Source organism: Rutilus rutilus (assembly GCF_951802725.1).
Source record: "Rutilus rutilus genome assembly, chromosome: 21".
NCBI classification, from domain to species: domain Eukaryota; kingdom Metazoa; phylum Chordata; class Actinopteri; order Cypriniformes; family Leuciscidae; genus Rutilus; species Rutilus rutilus.
The window spans coordinates 12847264-12862061 of record NC_140226.1 but is presented as its reverse complement, the minus strand read 5'-3'; the positions used below and the strand labels follow the sequence as shown (position 1 = coordinate 12862061).

General features: G+C 36.0%; 2 protein-coding genes across 2 annotated transcripts; one reads left to right on the top strand and one right to left on the bottom strand.

The window, feature by feature from the left end:
• Positions 1–2229: 2229 nt before the first annotated feature.
• On the top strand, positions 2230–6643 carry psma6a (proteasome 20S subunit alpha 6a). Its single transcript, XM_084393640.1, has 7 exons — positions 2230–2418; positions 3083–3177; positions 3336–3417; positions 3547–3702; positions 4924–5102; positions 5202–5296; positions 6441–6643. The coding sequence occupies exons 1-7, from the start codon at positions 2343–2345 to the stop codon at positions 6496–6498; spliced, it is 741 nt and encodes a 246-aa protein (XP_084249766.1). The 5' UTR covers positions 2230–2342; the 3' UTR covers positions 6499–6643.
• Positions 6644–10476: 3833 nt separating this feature from the next.
• Positions 10477–13009, bottom strand: nfkbiab (nuclear factor of kappa light polypeptide gene enhancer in B-cells inhibitor, alpha b). Its single transcript, XM_084393277.1, has 6 exons — positions 12721–13009; positions 11872–11977; positions 11554–11761; positions 11372–11460; positions 10984–11265; positions 10477–10889 (listed from the first exon to the last, which is right to left on the bottom strand). Exons 1-6 carry the CDS (start codon positions 12939–12941, stop codon positions 10857–10859), a joined length of 939 nt encoding a protein of 312 aa, XP_084249403.1. The 5' UTR covers positions 12942–13009; the 3' UTR covers positions 10477–10856.
• Between the last annotated feature and the right edge of the window lie 1789 nt (positions 13010–14798).

Here is a 14798-nt window from a genome sequence, read left to right as displayed (position 1 = left end):
TTTGCAAAATGTCCAATTGTGTTTCTTCTGCTGCTTAACTACTTTTATTTTATATATACACTAACAATACAAATGATTCAACCCCCACAGAGACCATTACAAATGTAAGCTTTTCTAAATACATATATAACACTTTAGTGGCATATTAAAGTGTTGATGTCAATATATATTGTAATATGTTTTAATTTTTTTCATAATTATTCATCATTGCTGATTTATAAATCACTTACTAGAATGATATGGTACAAAATTGTTTTAAAACATAATTAAGCCTTTGGAAACTCAATGAAAAACTTAATTAGCTTTAGTTTTGACGCATGTATAAATTTCACCCATGCATGTGCTGAAGTTGAGTAGCAGATGTGGCCAAGACAAAAGAGCTCTCACAAAAGCTAAGAGAAGAAGGCTATGGCGACTTGAACATTTCCTGGACACTAATGCCCGGTTTCACAGACAAGGCTTAAGCCTAGTCTCAGACTAAAATGCATGTTTGAGCTGTTTTAACTGAAAGCAACTTGCACTGACATGTCTTAAAATATGTCAGTGCCATTGTTTTGTCTCAAGATGCACACCAGTAATGTTTTTTTCTAAGGTACGTCTATAAAAACTACTTAAATGTCCTAATTTAACTAAGGCCTAATCCTGGCTTAATCTAAGCCCTGTCTGTGAAACCGGGGCTAAAAGTTCCTAGAGACACAGTTGGCAGCATCGTTTCTAAGTTTAAAACGTATGGTACCATTACAAACCTTCCAGGGCTTGGAAGAAAAAGCACAATTTTATCAAGAGGAATAAGATGTTTTATCAAAGCAGCTGTGAAAACCCCTCAATTTACTGCCAAAGACTTGCTCTATGACCTGATGAAACATAGGAAAAAACATTGCAGACTATAAATAGAACACAAACAATCATTGACTTCATGCCCGGACACCTTGACAAACGCCACTCTTGACAGAGAACATAAAAGGCTAGCTTGAATATACTAAAGGAATTTTTGATAGTCCTGCAAAACGTTTTGAACCATGAATCAGCAGCATGCTTGGCACAAAAAAAGTCATGGCTTATGTTACGACCAGAAGAACACTATCCCTGCAGGGCCAAGCGTGGAGGTGTGTCAGTCTTGTTACGGGGTGCTTTACTTCTGCAGGAGGCAAGTGTGGGTATCTGCATGTTGGAGACTGAGTGGGAGTGTTGAAAGGTCTTTACAATTGGTCTTGAAAACTTCCCGATAGGATGTGGGGTAAGGTTAGTTTCTGTTGTAGCAATGTGTACCTTTCGGGCACGCCCCTTCCTTACCTTTGTGTGTGTAATGGTCCTAAAATAATAAATAAATGTAATACAAATTATCAAAAAAATCCCCACTATCCATTATGTCCAATTCTGTTTCTTCTATTGCATACCTACTTTTATGTTAGTAGCACTAGCAGGTAACGTTGACTGCTCCTAATGTATAATTTGATATAAAAAATCCTCAGAGACTCATATATTTACTCATATACCGGTATGTAACTATACCCGAATCTGAAGTCTAATTGTGTAAATGCTTATTTTCAATAGCATGTGTTTTCCATGTAGGTTTCTAGTTAACGGCATACATTATAGCAAGGTTCAACTATGTTATAAAGATAGATTTCAACTGAAAATTTGCACTGTGTTCTCGGGACAAGGGTGTTTTTCACAACTGTCAGGTTTTGAAAATTACAAACACATAGGCTAGCCTAATAAAACAGAAATTCTCAATGTGTTTTATTAGACTCGAGTTTATTTCCCAATAAATCAAAACGGCCTATTTGTGTTCAAATGGATAAATACATTTTACAATTTCTTAAAACCCCATTTAATTTCTGACGCTGGTTGTACTAAAGTAACACTAACTATATTAAATATGGCAGTTGATTTTTCGAAATGTGTGGCTTCTGTTTATCAGAACATACCATAGATGGTTTTATTTAAACTAGTTATATTGATTTAAACGTGTTAATAAGGAGCCATATACAAGGATTACATGTGATAGGTCTACTATATGCTTACTTTAATTAAACTTTGGTCACTATGTCAAAACTACCGGTATTCATAACCTCGCTCATTTACCCCCTCATAAAATTGTACTAAAATACAATGTAATAAACTGCTTTTTGTAGTTTTCTAAAACTACAAGCTATCCAACTAAAACTGTCCTTGTTAATATCAAGTGCTTTTCACACAAAGGCCCATGCGGCGCGTCATGATGGCATCTCACCCGGATATGAATGCCGGAGCCGGTTGTATCATTTCCGGTGTATAACAGAGCTGTGGTTTAGATCTGTTTACAAACTAGAGATATTAAACCCTAAATCTCTAGCATTATGTCCCGAGGCTCGAGCGCGGGGTTTGATCGACACATTACCATCTTTTCCCCAGAGGGGAGACTCTATCAAGTCGGTGCGTATCGATGAAAATGTCTCTTTATTAAGTCGAAAGAATAAATGCTCAGTCATTTTGCAACATGTTCATTCTGCACCTTCTTTAGCTCATGCTATTGTATTTACAGCAGCATTAAACACTGATTTGTTTAAAACGGACGACAATAAGTATGAGTGGAATATGTTGTTAAAATTAATTCGCTTTTTGACACGTTTATCAATCCTCGTTTTAGCTTTCACTTACATGACAGATCCATCTGAACTCATTGTTTTTACCAATATGGATAAATGTACTTTTGGTTTCATAATGTTAACAATTATGTATGCAGAGGTTTATTTAATACTGTTTGCATGTGAAACTGTTTCACCTGTAAAATCTAGGTTATGTCTTGCATGCAAAATCACTATCTGTTTTGAATTATTTGCCCCTATATATTGTGCATTGTGCATATAACTGTAACTTATACATTTAGAATTAAAATAAATAGAATATATATATGTATATATTATTTTTTTGGTGGATATTTCTCGTATGGGTACATTTTCTCTTGTATATTAGTAAAAGACTAATAATAAAACATCTGATTGTTAAAATGAGAATTTTACCCTTTTTTTGTTGTTGTTGCATTTTAGGAAGAATTTATGACCATTGATCATTAAAATGTTCATTTTATTTTCCACAGAATATGCATTCAAGGCCATTAATCAGGGAGGTCTTACGTCATTAGCTGTTCGAGGGAAAGACTGTGCGGTTGTTATAACTCAAAAGAAAGTTCCAGTGAGTCTGTTTGTATTTAATTTAACTTTTTTTTTTATAAAAAGTGTGTTCATATCTCCATGTAACATATTAACTATGCAACAAAACAAAAAGAATTCAGTGACAATGGCAGTTGTATGAGCAATACTAATGTAATCTTGTCTCTCTTAATCACCCAGGATAAGCTTCTCGATGAGTCCACTGTCACTCATCTATTCAGAATAACAGAAAACATTGGCTGTGTGATGTCTGGCATGACAGGTAAACTCATCTCTGTACACCGCGATTGTCCAGCTTGCGTTACGTTTGGAAAATCTCCTTTTGTGTGGTGAAATGTTAAACTGTGTATTAATTTACACCACGTGTGATGTCTTATGTTTCTCTCTGAAGCTGACAGCAGGTCGCAGGTGCAGAGGGCGCGATATGAAGCTGCTAACTGGAAGTATAAATACGGCTATGAGATCCCAGTAGACATGCTGTGCAAGCGCATTGCAGACATCTCACAGGTGTACACACAGAACGCTGAGATGAGGCCTCTGGGCTGCTGTAAGTCTACAGTATGCATATGAAGCTGTTCTGAATCGAATCAATTCATCTGTATAGCGCTTTATACAATACAGACTGTTTAAAGCAATATTCAGCTAAAGTCTGTTCAATGTTGATTCAGCTCAGCTCAATGTTTCAAACGTCAATCATAAAACAAATTCGGTTTTGGTTTAAAACAGTGTCATTATTCAGCTCAATTTAGTTCAGCGTTGATTCAGTTCATTATAATAATTGTGTCAGTGTTGCAAAGTTCAAAATTTCAAAGGTGGCTCTACAGGAAGCAATAGTGGCTTTTATTAGCATTAACAGAATTAGTGTCTAGACGTGCCGCATACGACATATTATGCAGTAGAGTGTGAAGCAATCTGTAGTATGCATGCAACAATAAATACTGTGTTATGTTAAAATGTTATCACATCACTGTTCAGCGTCGGCAAGAAGTGTGCAGTTATCTCAAAAAACCAATACGGCCATATTTGCTGTTTAGTCCAATATGTGTGGGTAAAATGCTCAGTTTTAGTAGTCGAGTGAAGTCATCATGAGCCTAGTATTAGGTAATGTCTATAACATTGCATTGTGTGAAATTACATTTACCACTAGATAGCATTTACATATGTCCTGTATATCCACCACCAAACCATATATTAATGGTGAAAAATCCCCACAAGGTACTATCGGTTACTAGCACAAGGGTGGCACTTTCATACTATCTACATACACACTAGTGTTCAAAAGTTTGTAGTCAGCAAGATTTTAAGGAGTTTTAAGATTTTAAATTAAGGAGTTAATGTATTTATTCAGCAAGGATGCATTAAACTGATCAAATGTCACAGTAAAGAGATTTTTAACGCTACAAAAATGTATATTTCAAGTAAATGTTTTTTTTATTTTACTTTCTATAAATCAAAGAATCTAGAAACAAAAATATCAAGCAGCACAACTGTTTTTAACATTGATAATGAGAAATGTTTCTTGAGCCTAGAAGTAGATAGTATCTAATATCAAGTCTAATGCATTGCATTGTGTCATGCAATATTAAATATAATGTTCTCTGGTTGTATACTGCACCTGTATATCATGTATTTATGCAAGTATACACACAACATGCCTAGTAAGAAGAGTACTATCGTAGGCCATTCGGGACATTTCAGAATTCAGTATTATGGAATGTTATTGTTATATAAATAACTTTTGTTTTTTAATGTTGTTTGGACATGTCAGGTATGATTGTGGTTGGCGTGGATGAGGAGCTGGGGCCGCAGGTCTATAAGTGTGATCCTGCAGGCTACTACTGCGGCTTCAAGGCCACTGCTGCGGGCGTCAAACAAACAGAGGCCACGAGCTTCCTGGAGAAAAAGGTGAAGAAGAAATTGGATTGGACCTTTGAACAAACAGTAGAGGTATAAGTTTCTTCTTCTGCATCACCGATGGAATCAATACCCTTTGTTATGTTGTGTCCTCTTATTTTGAGTTCTTCTATGCACTTTTCATCCTTACAGACTGCAATAAGTTGCTTGTCTACCGTTCTGTCCATCGACTTCAAGCCTTCAGAGCTGGAGATCGGGGTTGTGACCACAGAGGAGCCCAAGTTCAGGTGGGTTTGTACTTTGCGAGTGAAACAGGATGTAACATTTACATATCACTTCATAGCATTTACATATTTACATATGCCCTGTATGTCAACAGCCAAACCATACTCTATAAGTGGTGAAAAATCCCCACTAGGTACTTCCAGTTAGTAGTACTAAGCTGGTATTTTCATACTATCTACATACAGTATTGTTCAATACAGTTTTTTTTTAGTTTTTTTTTATTCAAGTAAGCATTAATCCAAAGTTAAGACATTTATTATGTAATTAAATACACATTTCAAATAAATGTTCTTTTCATCTATTATCAAAGAATCCTGAAAAACTGCATCACGGCTTCCGCAAAAATATTAAGCTGCACAAGAAATGTTTCTGAGCAGCAAATCAGCATATCAGAATGATTTCTGAAGGATCATGTGACACTGAAGACTGGAGGAATGATGCTGAAAATTCAGCTTTGCCATCACAGGAATAATTAAAATATATAAAAAATTGAAAAAACTATCATTTTGAATTGTAATAATATTTCACAGTATTAGTGTTATAACTACAGGCTTGGAGAGGATAAGAGACTTAACAAAAAACATCATACCGACCCCACATTTTTTAACACTTATACAAAATTCTGTAATGAAACACTCGATGGTCTAGGGATAGGCTGATAGGTCCTTAACTCAAATGCTTGCAATTGCATCATTCTCTATAAGGCACAGCTGATTGGTTCCTGCTGTATCAGTAGCCAATGAACTCGCTGCTCAACCTTTATATACTGTTCAGCATTTGCCTTAGCAGAAACCCCCCACCTTCCCCAGCTCCACCTGTATAGGTACGGGTAATTCATGTACGCTATATTGTACAGCAGCAGCATGTCTTACTTGCTCACAGCAGTGTGTTTCGGCAATAGCAAGTCCTGTTTTTGCTCTGCAGCAGCAATAACAGCATTATTCCGCCAAGACCAAACATTGGTCAACATCGTCATCCCCATTACCAATGCCAAACACTCAGAGTTGTCATGACAGAAGTGTATTTATTTCAAACCACTAGGTCATTAAAACTTTTTTTTTGTCATGTTGTGTAAAAATTATTGACTACACGTATTCAAGTTGTGAAAGTTAATTTTGTAGTAATGTATATTTCTATATATTTCAGAATTTTGTCAGAGTCCGAGATTGACACCCACCTCATGGCTCTTACTGAACGGGATTGAGAATATCTGCACGAGTCCTGACCCTGTCACAAAAAAAAGTCTGAGAACTACAATCATGTCATCAATATTCAGGTCAACTGTTGTTTTTTGCTGTTTATGTAGCTTTTTTCTTGCAACAATACAATAAAAATAATTTTTTGGAAAACCTTTTCTTTTTTTTATTCAGTGGGAAGTCTGGTGTTACTATTATTTTTCAAATTTAATGTGTATATAATGTGTTATATATATATATATATATATATATATATATATATATATATATATATATATATATATATATATATATATATATATATATATATATATACAGTGCTATGCATAAGTTTAGACACCCATGCTAAAGAGAGGAATAAAAAATCATCTTTTGGAAATTGAACTTAATGCCTTAATTAAAAAAATTAGGAAAAATCCAACCTTTAAGGACACCAATTTTCTTTGTGAATGAATAATGCATCGTAAATAAATAAATGTTCTTCCTTAAAATACAGGGTGCATAAGTTTGGACACCCCTATGTTAAATTCCCATAGAGGCCGGCAGATTTTTATTTTTAAAGGCCAGTTACTTCATGGATCCAGGATACTATGCATCCTGATAAAGTTCCCTTGGCCTTTGGAATTAAAATAGCCCCACATCATCACACACCCTTCACCATACCTAGAGATTGGCATGGTTTTATTTCAGTTAGCCTAATAGCTAGTTTGATTTGCATTGAGAGATGATCTTATGGAAAGTACCCCATGCCAATCTCTAGGTATGGTGAAGGCTATGTGATGATGTGCGGCTATTTTAATTCCAAAGGCCAAGGGAACTTTATCAGGATGCATAGTATCCTAAAAAATAAATAAAAAAAAATACTTCAAAATAAAAATCTGCCTGCCTCTATATGGGAATTTAACATAGGAGTGTCCAGACTTATGCACCCTGTATTTTAAGGAAGAACATTTATTTATTTACGATACATTATTCATTCACAAAGAAAATTGGTGTCCTTAAAGGTTGGATTTTTCCTAATTTTTTAAATTAAGGCATTAAGTTTAATTTCCAAAAGATTATTTTTTATTCCTCTTTTTAGTCAACTTTAGCATGGGTGTCTAAACTTATGCATAGCACTGTATATATATATATATATATATATATATATATATATATATGAGAGAGAGAGAGAGATATTAGTGCTATCAGATCAGTTAATCGTGATTAATCACATCTAACAGAAAAGTTTGCGTGTTTACATAATATATGTGTGTATATATATTACATTTATATATATATATATATATATGTATATGTCTGTGTGTATATATACTGTATATACACTGCCATTCAAAAGTTTTGGATCGGTAAGAATTTTAATGTATTTAAAAGAAATCTTAGAATATTAGAATGATTTTTGAAGGATCATGTGACAGTGAAGACTGGAGTGAACTCAGTTTTGCATCACATAAATAAATTATATGTTAAAATATATTCAAATAGAAAAGTTATTTAAAATTTTTATAATATTTAACAATATTACTGGGTTTTTTTGGGTATTTTCAGTCAAATAAATGCAGCCTTGGTGAGCATAAGAGACTTCTTAAAAAAAAAAAGGTTTGGGACTTACCAATCCCAAACCTTTGAAAGGCAGTATGTATATATACACACATATTTACACACACACACACACATTCTTGTACATCTATCTTTATGAGGACATTCATTGACACAATGCAATTTCTAACCGCTTACCCTAACCTTACCCATCACAACTAAGTGCCTAACCCAAACCCTTACCCTAAACCTACCCTTAACCTAATTATAACCTTATCCCTAAAACCAAGTCTTGTCCCTCAAACAGGCCTTTAAAGGGGTCTCAGAAAGTGAGGACCGGACAAAATGTCCTCACTTTACTCTCTTTGTCCTCACTCCAGTGGTGTAAAACTCAAACTGGTCCTCACAAAGATAGTTGTACAAGTACACACACACACACACACACACACACAGAGTGCTGGTTAGAATTATTTGCCCCCTTGGTACAGTAAATATGATCAAAGATGGCAGTAAAAAATAAATCTGCATTGTTCAAAAAATTTGCAAAAATCTAACCTTTCATTGAAGTAAAATAATTGGAAATGGAGGTATTCTCCTATAATGCCTGATGAGTTTGGAGAACACATGCTTGGTTTTGTGCTCAGTGACCCATTTTTGTTTTGATTTTGATGTTTGTTTTTGGATCACTGTCCAAAAGACAAACATCAAAATCAAAACAAAAATGGGTCACTGAGCACAAAACCAAGCATCTGCAATGGCCATCCCAGTCCCTGACCTGAACCCTATAGAAAATGAGTGGGCTGAACTGAAGAGAAGAAGCGCCAACATGGATCTGGGAATCTGAAGGATCTGGAGGAATGGTCTCTGAACTCTTGTCAGGTGTTCTCCAAACTCATCAGGCATTATAGGAGAAGACTCAGAGCTGTTATCTTGGAAAAATTACTTTGCAAAATGCATTTAATAAAAGGGGGCAAATAATTGTTTTTGAGAAAAACATTTATTTCATAATGTGATTTCCCCCCCCCCCCCCCCCCACTTTCAATACTTTTACTTCAATGAAAGGTTCGATTTTTGCTAATTAAAAAAAAAAAAAAAAACTATCAAAAGAATTAACAATGCAGATTTATTTTTTACAGCCATCTTTGATCATATTTACCAAGGGGGCAAATAATTCTGACCAGCACTATATATACAGACACACACACACAAACATGATATATATAAATTTAATAATGTATATAAACCAACTTTTATGTTAGATGTGATTAATCAATTTGACAGCACTAATATATATATATACAAAAAAAGCCAATGAATTATTATTAATCTGTATCTTTAATTTATTCAGGGCCAGTAGTGAATTTACTGTACTAAAGCCTCCTGGGGTCTCAATCCCCCTTCATTTATGGTAAGCAGTGTGCGTTTGCACCTGTCTGGTTTTCTCACACTCTCTTTAAGATGTTAATAGCATTTCCTAAACTCTCACTACAGAATCCCCTCCAGACATGGTATTTGCATAAATGTAGTGCCGCTCGCCTAATAGAGAGATGGCAAACGAGAGCCGGATTTTCCAAGTGCCGGCCTGCTGTCATTTCTCGGAGCTGGCTGAATCATACGAGTATTATCCTGCAGTAACAGGAGCTCCTAACCAGACTCCACAGGGCTCGCAAATCGAGCGCTATGACTAAATCATTTGCATGGAACTCTTTAAGAGGTGTCTTAGGGACTCAAGAGGCACAACCGGTATCTCAAAATCAAAAAAGGCGCGCTGTCCGGATTCACGTTCGGAAATAAGATGAGTTAAGCTGAAGGTGGATTCCCTTTAAAGATCTCAGGTTTGTATTCAAATCAAGAAAACCACACACACACTTGACTTTCCTTTACTGTAAAGGCCAAGGCAAAAAGTAAAGTGTGACTGCGAGTTGAACTGCATGACTTGTAGGTTGTGAATGTGAAAGTTTGAGGAAATTTTCTAGGAGTTTCACTTCACGCTGTTGGCTTAAGTCCATTTTAAATTGAAATGGCAAACACTAGGAATACGCTAACAGACCAACACGAGTTCTCTTTAGATCAGAGGCATTAACAACGTGGCCAAACGAACAAGAATATCAACAGGGGAGGAACTTTCTAGTAATATATCAATCTAAAATGTTTCCTCTGGGTGAATTGTTGACTAATTTGACTTTACTATTCTACATAAAGCAGCATTGTGCAATGACACGCCGTTCCTTATTTTGGGAATTCAGGAAGTCGGGGAACTCAGCTCTGCCAATTTTGTCAGAATGGCTCTTCCTGCTCAGGAAATTCCAGTCAGCTCAGCTGACGGAAAACAGAGTACAAGTTCTTCAGTTTACAAGCACTTCTCTTCAGTGACACAAAAGGATATTTAAACTTCCTCATTTCTCTGGTAGAAGCGTTCTCATGCATTTCCAAGAAAGGACACAAAGTGAAGTTTAAGGTTTTTAATTTAAAATGCGTTACGTTTCAATCTTATATACACATTTACATGTTAATATAAAAATAAATCTGTCTGTATACACAATATTTTACATCACAGTACAACAGAAACACAGCCGTTGATTTCAGCTGACAGTACAGTCTATCATAGAGAGCCAACGGTACGGTTTAGTCGGCCTCTCTCCAGTGTTGCTCTAATACACCCTTTGTTTCCAGGCCTCCTTTGTACATTTGTCTTGTACTTGCGCCGCCAATGAGCCGCGAGCCGCCTGTGACCCTGCGAGCTCCGCGGCGGGCTCGTTCCTGGGCACCTTGAGTGAGAACATCTCTATCTTTCTCCATTCAACAGAAGTCCTACTAGTCCTCTTTCCTACTGCCCCATCATTTTAATGTCATCATATATCTGTGAAATGAACAAAAAGCAAATTAGGAAAACCTAAGCATGTTTACCTTCTGAAAGAAATCAAAAAAAATTTACATCAGATAAGCTTACTTACTTCTTCTTCATCATCATCATCATCAGTTGTACATTGGTTTTCATAATCCTCGTCGCTATCTTCTGACTCACTATCTGGTAGTTCCCTTAGGTGTGGCGCCGTGAGCTCATACAGGACTTTTTGGATGTCTGCGTTTGCCCGGCCATAGGTCAGGTGATAAGGCGTGTGACCGCCGTACGTGAAGCTGTGGACATCAGCGCCTTTGCTGATTAGAAGTTTAACCAGCTCAAAATTCTGGAGGTCCACCGCTAAGTGTAGAGCGGTTCTCCCATTACACTGCTCCTAAAGACAAACAAGCTTTTTTTAGCCATTTGCTTTTGAAACGCGGTTATTCAATTCGTTAAGACGCAAACAGATTTGGATAGCTAGAGAAAATCTCATTTTTTACCTGCGCGTTGATGTCTGCGCCAAGCTGGACGAGGCTTTCCAACAACGACAGGTAGCCCTGGATGGCGGTCACGTGGATGCATTTCTGACCTGAAGAGTAAAATGAAAGTCAGATCAGATGTGTCCAAATGAAGGGAGAGAGGATGATCGCAAGCAAAACGTACATAGCAGACCCCCTCTTACCGTTATAGTTTGGTGTCTGGAGGATGGCTGGGAGGTGCTGCGGGCAGCCCTGCGTTAGGAGGCCAAAACAGGCCATTGAACCTTTCCTGCAGGCGATATGGAGGGCGGTATTCCCACAGTCATCCACCAGGGACGCGTCACAGCCGGCCTTCAGTAACTGCTCTACTATACGAGGCTGCTCTGTGATGACGGCCAAATGCAAGGCAGTCTGAAATGAGAAGAGAGTGGTTTAGTGTGAAAGAAAAGCCAGAAATGGGAGCTTAAGTTTGATAATATACACACATAATAATAATAATACAAAAAATATCCTTTATGTACCTGTCTCTGGTTGTTCTGTGTGTTGAGGAAGGGGTCACCATAGGATAAATCAATCATTTTTAATGCAGCATCATTGGCCTCGTGAATAATGGCAAGATGTAAGAACCTTTAAAAAAAAAATTTAAAAAATTGTTATGCAACTGTGAGAACATTTTTATTTATAAAACATCAGCTCTTTTGGGTGTGCAGAGAACTGTATTTTTCCTAGTAGGGACATGCGCAGCACGCGCGCCTGAATGTCTGGCACGCTGCCCGGGACTTTCCGAGTTGGCGCAGCCCCGCCCTCATTGACGCCAGGACAGAAGCCCCGCCCACATCGACGCGGTGCCAGAGAACAGTCCGTACTGATGCAGCGTTTCTGTTTACATAAAGCCCATTATGACTGCAGGTTTTGTGACCTGCGCATGCGCACTACGGGTTGTGAATGGAATGAGAAGGACTTTAACTGTGCTTAAGAACAATCAACTTTGAACACTGAATACAAATTTTTTTTTTTTTTTGCATCACAATAAGCACTGTGAAACAATAATATATTTATGTATATAAATAAATAAAGTTATAATAAAGTTCTTTGCAAACTTAAAGTTATTATTTTAGTCATTTAATGATTGAAATTGCCTTCAGAACAATCATAAACCTTAACGTTTTTTTAGTATTATACTGATAACTTGCAAAAAAAAAAGATTTTTTTTTTTTTTTTTAATAAATAAATAAATAAACAGTTCTCTGCAACCTAAAAGTTTTGTCTTTCCCATGCGTCATGCATTATGTAAACTGTTTGAAAAAATCAGATGCACAAAATTGCTTTTGCATGATCTGCATCGAGATTGTTTTTTAAGAAAAACTTACGTGTCTCCGTCTTCGGTGCGCTCTTTCCTCCAGGGCTCGTCCTCGGCCACATTCATCCGCCTGAAATCAGACACCACGTCCGGGTATTCATCCTCTTTTAGCGAATCCAAACCGCTGTCTAAACGGTCGTCGTTGCTCGCAAGTATTTTCCCAGATTTGGGTCCGCGGCCATCGTCATTATAATCCATTTGGTTGGTGTTGCTGCTTCGGTAAAGCTCCATGTTTGTGTCGGAAGTCTTGTGTAGCTCTTGTGGACCGTGTAGCTCTTGTGTGAGAGTTTCAGGAGTGTTAAAAAGAGATGAAGAGGGGGGGCGGAGCTTAAAGGAGAGTGGGGGATTTCCAAAGTGTGATTGACGTGTTCTACAGGGAATTAACTGCGCCAGGAGTTTGGGGAAATTTTCTCTGCTTCGTTAAACACACTATCAGACCAGTAATACTGAAAGCTCGTCTTTTCCAGTTGCAAAATATTCCAGAAATCCAGTTAGGGCTAGCTAAAATGTTTAAAAAAACACTAAACATTTTATGTCAGGAAAGAAAATATTTAGTGCACTACTCTACAATGTGTTCTTTGGTGGTTTGCAAAAAGTCCCATTTTCAAACATCTAAAAAATTTTGCTGAAAGATATTGAATCATTCATATATTTCAAATGGGTCCTGTAATTCTGACATTGCAACATGTGAACAAAACAAAATAATACATAAAATATGATTACACATATAATGTGTGATATAAAAAACTTTTTTTTTATATATATTGTATGATTAAATGATATAAAAATATAAATAATTTTAAATAGTGTTTACCATTTTTGCTGAAAGATACTGAATTATGCATATAGTTTTTAGATGGTTTAAATAATAATTAAATTAAATTTTGACATAGCAACATGAAAAACTAAACAATACAGAAAATGGTATAAATATTGTATAATATAAAACATATAATATACATTAAATACATATACATTTAATATAAAAATAAAATATACAAATATTGTAATATGTATAATATTTTATATAAAATATAAATGTGTAAAAAGTATATGATCAATAAGTTATGACTATATTTAACTTTAAAATAAGTTTTGCCATTTTTTATATATATATTTAACCATTAACCATTAAGTTATATAAGATTTAACAAATGTTTTAGTCAGTTTAATGTAATTTAAGTTGAAATGACTTAAAGTCCAAGTTGATTGTACTTAAAAATTTAAGGCAGCAACTTAAATTGTGCCAAAAAGTGGGATTACATTTTTATTTTATTTTAAATGAACAACTTTAGTAAAATATTAAATGTATATATGCATGTATATATATTTATTTTTTATTATATATAATATATATAACATATATAATGGCAGCAGCAGTCAAGTAAATGCATAGACAAGCAAACAAAAACTAAAAGTGCTTTAGTGGAATCAGGATATATATAATAGAATAAGTTCTTAAACATTAATGATAAGTACAGGAAGTAGACTGTATGGTGCCAATATCTTGCTTCCTCATAGTCTGAAGAATGGGAAACTCCTCTATGTGTAGTTCTGCCGTGAGAGTTTGCCCACAGTGTCATTTACTCTAAAGAAGCAAAGAGTGTGTCGAATGTGTTTTACTTGAGGCGCATGCGTGTAAACTCCAAGACTGCCTGTTCTCAAACACAATTACCATAGTTACAGTAGCTATGCGTGGTAAACCCCAAGGGCAGAGGGTGTTCCTCTAAAACGCAACTGTATTTGCAATGTACATTGTGCACACGCACAACAGAAAGCTATATCTCCCATGAGGGAACGCTTTTACTATTGTAATCTTATATCAGTGACCTACAAACAGGCTTAGTGACTTGCTGAAGGGTTTTGTCTCTGATACAATAATTAATTCAAGTAAGACAAGATGTCGAGTGGATAATGTAGGTCGAATAAGTGCAAAGTGACCTACGAATAACAGCGATGCATCTGCTTTGCAGTGATATATCAAGAAGTCCAACTCATTTATTCTGATCAAATGCTGGAAACTCTGAAAATGTTCCTTTTCGGTATCATGTGATCAGTGTGGATAGGACGTCCTGTCCAAACACAGCT